This window comes from Gavialis gangeticus, unplaced genomic scaffold (genome assembly GCF_001723915.1).
Source record: "Gavialis gangeticus isolate Ggan-Ray unplaced genomic scaffold, GavGan_comp1, whole genome shotgun sequence".
Classification (NCBI taxonomy): domain Eukaryota; kingdom Metazoa; phylum Chordata; order Crocodylia; family Gavialidae; genus Gavialis; species Gavialis gangeticus.
Window position 1 is genome coordinate 22078681 of NW_017729022.1, and position 8130 is coordinate 22086810.

At 44.1% G+C, this 8130-nt stretch overlaps 1 protein-coding gene across 1 annotated transcript; it reads right to left on the bottom strand.

Moving 5' to 3' along the window:
• Window positions 1-2757: 2757 nt before the first annotated feature.
• RPL18A (ribosomal protein L18a) lies at window positions 2758-7891 on the bottom strand. The gene is made up of 4 exons (XM_019514659.1): window positions 7689-7891; window positions 6642-6771; window positions 4676-4785; window positions 2758-2902 (listed from the first exon to the last, which is right to left on the bottom strand). Exons 1-4 carry the CDS (start codon window positions 7797-7799, stop codon window positions 2810-2812), a joined length of 444 nt encoding a protein of 147 aa, XP_019370204.1. The 5' UTR covers window positions 7800-7891; the 3' UTR covers window positions 2758-2809.
• Window positions 7892-8130: the final 239 nt, after the last annotated feature.

An 8130-nucleotide genomic window follows, 5' to 3' on the forward strand; every position in this document is an offset into this window, starting at 1 on the left:
GAATTGAGGCTATCAAAGTCCAGCATGTGCACCCAGGCCAGTAAGTCCATGTGGACATGAGCAACTGGTGCCACCTGAGTCAGGGGGGGCATGTACTCCCCCCCCCCAGTGGCAAATCTCGCTGGAGGGGGTGCGGAAGGGGTCCCCCTGTGGCTGATTGCAAGGCAGCCGATGGCTGCAGCCACTTCCAGACGTGGCTGTGCCCACTTCTGGGAGCGCCACGGCTCTCTCTCCCCGGCCAGCGCTCAGAGGGGCACCAGCACTCCTACCTGCCCCCCTGCCCATTGCCTAAGCAGTGAACATGGCCAGTTAGGGGGTGCACTGGAGCTCTCAGGGGTGCATGTGCACCCCCTATGTATTGCCACTGCACATGGACATTCCTGGGAAAAGCACCTTAAGCTCAGAGATTTATGGCCCCAAGAAAGGGTGTGCCATAGATCAATTTCTCACCAGGAGTCCAAGATTCACTCTGAGTAGTGGATTGTGGAAGAAACATTTGCATTGAGTACTACTACTACTGGTCAGTCAGATGAACAATGCAAACAGAAGTTAAGTGTTGTGGAAGGTGCTAGTGCTGCTTAGGGCTTCCACAAGGGTTTTGATAGCCCATGTGGGCCCTGCATCATTGCCAGTGGAAAATAGATACAAGTCCAGTTCCTGTAGGAAAAGTTCACCTTGTAAACCGTGGGTACTACAGGAAGAGTTAGTGCTAACAGGTGGGGAAGAGTGGAAAGTTACTTCAGAGTCTCTGTATCTGGCCAGTATCAAAAACATTCTGACCCACTGTGACATTTCTGAATGCTTGTCAACAAGACAATTTGTGTAGTTAAAAGAGGGAAAGCTGAGCTGGCATTTTCCAAAGGGTACCTTGAGTCTAAGAAGATTGAGAACTGATCTAGCTCAGTGCAATCCGATTTCAGGGGGACCAGGATCTGCACACGACAGCAGCATACAGTTCCTAGGCTGCACAGGTCATGTACTGCAGGGGTAGGCCCCACCAGTGCACAGCCCCCAGGATTCCTTCCACCCAGTCAACATATACACTGCAGGGCTGTGCTAAGCTCCTGGTGCCGATTCATTTTGGAGTAGATTTGGCAGCCAGAACTTCAAATCCGAATTGAACCAGGAGACCAGTGAAAAGGTCTGAATAGATTTGAAGCTCTCCGAATCAATTTAGAGAGAATTTGGAGAGCTTTGACGATTTGGGCAGTCCCTGCCTCACTGCACCAGGGAGCTGGACTCCATGCTAGTAAGTAGGGAGCAGGGGGCTTGGGGCGGGGGGGGGCGGGCACCATGGCTGAATCTCTAATCAGATTCAACCAAATCAATTTGAGACAGTGATTCAAATCACTGAGCCCCAAATCCAAAGTGAATATTAGCAGCTTTTGCATGGGTCTAATACACTGGCAGTAGCAAACTGCTCCTTCCCATACTCTCCCCTCTAACCACAGTCACAGAAGTGACTGGAAGGGCCTGTGGACTGCTAGTCAAACATCTAGCCATCTCAACCAGTGGTGCTCAACCATTGGTCCTGATAAAGCAGATCAGACCCTATGTCACCAACTATGGGCTCCCCATAGGTCTAGAAATGTAGTAGCAGGGGAGCAGCAATTAATACTTTCACTGCTCCCACACTGCCAAATTCTAGGACCCTGGAGGAACCCTGCAGATCAGGTGATGCAGTACTGCAAGCCAAATCTGACCAACAGGCCATGGGTTGAGCACCCCAGTCTAGACAGTTAAGCATTCACCTACCATTGTAAATTAGGCACTTGAAGCGCCTGGCACTATGGCGCTTCCACGGTTAAAAATGCCTCAAGTGCCTGGCACTGCAACACTTGCAATTATATAAAAGTGACCAAACGTGCATCAGTACGGAGAAAACAGCACACCTTTGAACTAAAACACATACATTAGTTCAAAAGCACAGCGCTATTTCTTGTGCACTGACAGGCATTTCACCACTTATACAACTACACACATTGGATCTCTGGTAGATATCTAGCATGTCACCAAATCAAAAAGTACGTGCATAAATACCCTTACCTTCCTGCACCTTCAGAACACCATTCTTAAAATAAATTAGTATATTCTTATTAATATTCATACCTTGAACAAAATTATAATATACATTTGTTTTCCCTCCATTATATAGCCTTTACTGACTGATGTTTTTACGATTAGCAATGTTTGCAAATGCTCCAACATCAGGGTTAACTGACAATAGTTATGGTTTCTGTCAAATTCATGATGTGGGGGGAGATTGTTAAAACCTGTATATGGCTGACCAGCATTGACCTGCAAGTCAGATTAAAAAAAAAAAGTTCCCACATCCTGCACTGTATGATCATTGGAAAGAATATGCCTACATCAACTAGAAAGGAAGGGAAGGTTCTGTGTTCTTCCATAAAAATCCTGGTGAATAAGTTGGTGTGTTATGAAAGAATGCACTATAAATTTGGATACTAAACCCCAACACTGAAGTGTATAATAAAACAGGTAATACAATGTTCAACTGAAGAGTTCAAGGTAACTTTGAAGAAACACTGTGGCTCTATATTATGCTATTTAAATAATTATGCTTATCATTTCCTGTCTCAAAAAATAAACTCTAGACAGTAACACGCCTTTGAGTAAACAGTTGTTTCTCTGGTACTTCCTTCTCCAATAATCAAAATTGCATGCTACTGAGTACCAAAATGAAGGATCCAAACAAGGCTTCCTCCAAAACTAGAAGTTAAGAATTAAACAATCAAACACCTTTCCAAGAATTTTATTGTAATGCAAAATATTAAGCATGTTTCTGCACTTAAAAGAATGTATTTGGTCTCTTGGTGGTGAAACGTGGTTTGTGCTGGCGACGCAGAACTCTGTGTGGCAGAGGGAACTTGATTTTAGAATCCTGTAAGGGGAAAAAAACAAACAAACAATTAATGATTCTTTCACTAAAATGCACCCTGCAACAATCCCAGTCATGAATATACAGTTTACAATAAATTACTTTGTAAATTCAGCTGCTCACTTCCATCTCTAAACAAAATTCTAACAGTAGTTAACATTTTTTTGCCCCCCCACTTTTCTTTGGAACAAAAAATAATCAAAGACTCCTATTATTCTACGAATTCCAACTGAAAGGCACAGCTAAAATTTATACATGATCTTATTATCTATAAGTTAATGTAAGCTTATTTCAAGGAGTTTTAATATAGCAGTTAGACTAAGTGTATTTAGACCAGGGGTGAAAAATTATTTGGGCAGGAGGACCACTTAAGGAGTTCTGGTGGCCTGCCGAGGGTCAATCAACCCTATCCAGCCTGCTGGCCACTGCCAGGACCTTAAATGGGAGGGCAGCACCCCACACTGCTCCTATCTGCCACAGCTGGGGCCGTGGCAGGCCACACAGTGCAGACTCCTCCACCTCCCTGTATCCATAGAATCAATGAGTCGGAAGGGACCTAGACAGATCATTTAGTCCCACCCCCTGCCATGGGCAGGAAGGAGCACTGGGGGTGACAGGGGTCATAAGACCCCAGCCAGGTGCCTATCCAGGCTCTTCTTGAATATTTCCAGTGAAGGTGAGAGCACCACCTCTCTGGGAAGCCTATTCCAGGCTCTGGCCACCCTTACCGTGATGTAGTTCTTCCTAATATCTAACCTAAACCTATCCTCCCTCAGCTTGTGGCCATTGGTCCTGGTGACTCCAAGGGGGGCCCTGGTGAACAGACTTTCCCCGAGTCCCTGCTGGTGGCCCCTGATAAAGTTATAGGCAGCCACAAGATCCCCCCTCAGTCTCCTCTTGTGGAGACTGAAGAGATTCAGGTCCCTCAGCCTCTCTTCACAGGGCTGGCCACGGAGGCCCTCAACTATACGAGTGGCCCTCCTCTGGACCTTCTCCAGGTTCTCCATGTCCTTCTTGAAGTGCGCCATCCCCCTTGCCCAGCTTCCCTCTAGCGCTGTGCAGTCCTGGCACCACAGCCACTGGGCCTGTACAGGATGCAGCAAGGCGAGTAGCTGTCCTGCCTGGTACGATGAGCTGCTGCGCAGCACCATGAAAGTTGGGGGCAGCCAGCCCCAGGCCAAGCCCCCCCTGCAGCACAAACTTGCCTCCTAGAGGCACTACATTTGCAGCAGCTCTTCACAGTGGGTGGGATGGCTACTCAGCACACTGCATCACATGCTGTCCCATGCAGGCCGAATAGCTGCAGTTCCAGGACTGTGCAGCCACAGCACCAACAGGAAGCTGGGGGCAAAGGAATGTGCGCTCTATGCTGCATTGCGTGGCCCAGCCTCAGCAGTGCGGGGGCACAGCCGTTCCTCTTCAGGCTCCTAAGCAGGCTGGAAAGGATCAATTAGCAGGCCAGATACAGCCAGCATTTTTCCCTCCCCCAATTTAGACAGACTACCAAGTACACTGAAAAAACAAATCAAGATTTTAAACCAGGATATTCAACTGCTTTTAGCACTCAAGTCATCATGACTACAGTATGATAGCAAGTTGCAAAAACATACATGCAATATTTTATACATTTATAAGAACTATTTTTGGACCCACAGAACAAAAATTTGTGTTTTTAACTGACACAGCACGCCATATACTTAGCGTACCTTCTAGGCACGATTCACTTCTACCCTAAACGTTAAAATGGGCACCACCGGACACCTATGTTTCACTTACATGGAACTGCTTGACTGCAGGTCTACGACACTTGCTAGCAGCAATCTCCTCAACCTTCATGATCTGAATAGAGTGAGCACGGGCACGATGACGGGCACCCATATCACGATCTGCAACAAGGTACACATGATCATATTCACAATGCCTCGTGTTTAAAAAAGCAGTTTAAAACTGCAGTGGTTTTCACCTCCTGGCCATCACATGCAGGCAGCATGCAACAGGCCCAACTGCTAATCAGTGGTGGGGTACCATGCAGGGAAAACTTCAATATTAAAGAAACCACCATGTCCCACAGCTCTAGCACAAATTCTGGACATTGCTATCTATAATAAAATTTGAAATACCAGAAAATAAGCCTGGTGAATATCTGTTTTCTAGATTTTTCAATGGCTGGGCTCTCCTTCAAAAGAGTTCAGTCTTAAATTTTCATAGGTGTGTTTGGTCTCAACAAGATCTTCCATTCTTACTTACCTGGAAGTCCTGAATTCACAAATGAAACAGGAGTATATAGTTTTGAGGGACTGATTTTAAACAGATTTTCTGGAGGCTCTGAAACCATCTGTTATACACCAGAAGCAAGGTTAAGATTCTGGAGCTCATGTTTATGAAGATCAGTGTATGAAGCCTCAAGTAACAACTTTTTTTTTTTTTTTTACTAAGAATTATGAGGATATCAGTCATATTAGGCAAAACTAGTATTACTCAGCTTACTTATATGCTCCTATACAGAGAAAAAAAATATTCTACTAGTTCAACTTAGAAAACAAATAATTTAAAAAACGCAGACTGATATCTAAACTAGTTCAAACAAAAAAAAATCATGTAATATGGATTCAAATATACTTTCATAGGCTGCTTAAGTTTTGCTAAGAATGTTTTCTAATTTTTTTTTTATATCTATCTAACAAAAAAATCTCAGTATAAGAATTGCATGTAGAACCTTCAGTTTCACTTTCAAAAACACTTCAGCTCTTGAAAGGCGACAAGGTACAGATTATATTTGCACACATGACAAGAACATTGTTACTAAAAAACAATATTCTTTGGGTTTTTGTGTGCATTCTTTGGGGAGGCTGAGAAATGGCAAAGGAGCACTTAAGGCAGCTTCAATTAATCCAGAGTACGAGTCTAGTGCCAAGACCTGCCCAATAAAATCCATGTGTAAACTGGGAATTTTGTCATTTGGGCTGGGGATGGGCATGGGTCAAAAGGTAGTTGGACACAATGCCAACCACAACATTTCCTTGCGTGCCAGTACCTATAAAACTGGCATTCTTTAACTATTCCAACCCTAATGGCTCATCTGAGCTGAAGAATTCCTGTAACTTTCTGACAATTACTCTGAACTAAAGGAAATCAAAGATTTTTTTTTAGTGTCATCTTTCACTGGGCTGACTATATACTGGAAGAATTATTACACAAAATTATCACAGCTATACCACCATTCCACAACTTCTAGATTTAAAGGTACCCTCAAAGAACTAAAGTAACACTAAATTAGCATAGTTGCAGGTTTGTCTGTCATTTTTTTTTTTGTGTATACAGAAAAAGGTCTTAATTATGCCCTGAGTATAACAGGTATCCTTACCAAGATTTTGAAATACTGAAGTATTAAACAAGAAATAGCACGAACTACAAGACACAATACTAGAACATTTACACAACCACTTAAAGCCATTTCCTTAGTACTACTAGAAACTCAAAAATTGACCAAGACTAAACATGGACAACTTCAGTTTCAAGGATGTTATCCAGAAAACTTGGGAACAAGATATGTTTGTTTAAGCAGGCTTCCATAGCAGCTGTAAGTTCTAGCAACTCCCAACTTTCACAAGGATTAAGATAGATGAAAACCTAAGTTGATGACTCCATTCAAATGACAGTCTAATTGCATCTAATTTTTTTTTGTACTCTGGAATGAAGTCGTTCATACATGTAAAGATTACCTCAACAAATATTTACTTACAGCACTGTGTAACAGCACCAGCAGTTGTCAAGTCCCTGTACTCCCTGTACATGTTGTGGGTTCCACTGCGAGAATCGTAGCGCAGCCAGATGCCAAAATTCTTCACCCGCAGAGGGGACTTTTCAAAAACCTGATATTATAAACATGGACAAAGAATTGAAGACACTGCGTACTGACTGTTTTGCAAGCTTCAACTACAATTTAGGGGAAGAGATTAAGATTTAGTTAAAACACCATACAAAAAATGTATTACAATGTATTTGTCCTCTTAGTGCTTGATGTTCAAATCAGGGAAAAAACAGACTTTCTGCCTTTCTACCCTCAACTGGACTGTAATATTTAAGCAGTGTGAAGATACCCCCTGGACTTCCATTTTAAAAATCAGCATATTTATTTATTTAAAAAAAATCCAAAAGCTATATCCAGCCAATGTTTCCAACGAAAGGAAGAAGAATGAGAATCTGCTTTTTAACAGGACACTCAATTTGATACTATTACCATGAATCGCATCAATTTGCTCTATAGTAGAAACACCAGATAATGGCAGGAATTACAATCTTTGTGGTTTGAAGATTTATAGAAAAACAGCATATATCAAAAAGGCAGCTCTGCTCATCTATCCTGACAGAGAGTGTAGGATCATACAAAATAAGGCTAAAAGGCACCGCAGGGGTCATCTAGTCCAGTCCCCAGCTAACAGCAGGATCATCCCTGTTTAAACCGTCTCCTCCAAGCTCTTAACAGCTGCCCATGGATAGAATCCCCAAATGCCCCAGGTAATCTCTTCCAAGGTTTAGCCCCCCTCAGTTAAGAAGTTCTTCCCAAAAAACCAACCTCAATTTCTTTTTCCACAATTTGTACTGAAAGATTGGTTTGTTTCATCAAAGTTTTGAAGCATCACCATAATAAACATTTTAAATACCTGCTATTCAAATGCAAGGAAAGATGCATACCAAAACTGTATTAAGCTCTTAAACATCGGGATTTCTTACAAAAAACAGCTGAAGTACCTAGAGGCCTCCAGACCCACAGCTTTCTAATCCATACCTGCCCACAGTACACGATCTCCCCAGAAGACTTCTTCATCTTCTTCAGCTGAGACACGAAGTACCAGAAGCGGGACTTGGCAACAACGTGATTGGGAGCAAAGATCCGCATCCGATACAGTGGTGGGGTTTGACATTTCGGGGTAGGAAGGCAGCGCCCGACGACTTTGTACTCCCTCAGCTGAAAGGCAAGAGGCACGTGTCAGAACACCCAGAATAAGACCAAATGCCGCTACGGAGCCGGCCTGTTTTCCGCCCGGGGCTGCCGGCAGCGCACCGCGACGTTGGCCCGGAAGCCCAAGGCTCAGGGGGGCGACATATCTGCCGCCCCGGCGCCAGGTGACCCCGCGCTGCGCAGGCGGCTCCGGCCTGCGGGCTTCGACCACGCGCCGGGCGGATACAGCGCTGCCGCCATGTTGCCCCGCGCCGCGTGGAGCGGAACC

Bases quoted from the DNA above. Each gene is read 5' to 3' on its own strand.
- RPL18A (XM_019514659.1), bottom strand. From the start codon at position 7,799: ATGCGGATCTTTGCTCCCAATCACGTTGTTGCCAAGTCCCGCTTCTGG. The intron at 4,786-6,641 runs GTAAGTAAATAT...ACCTTGTTGCAG, and splicing joins TGGTGCTGTTACACAGTGCT to ATCGTGATATGGGTGCCCGT. The intron at 2,903-4,675 runs GTAAGTGAAACA...TTCCCCTTACAG, and splicing joins CTGCAGTCAAGCAGTTCCAT to GATTCTAAAATCAAGTTCCC.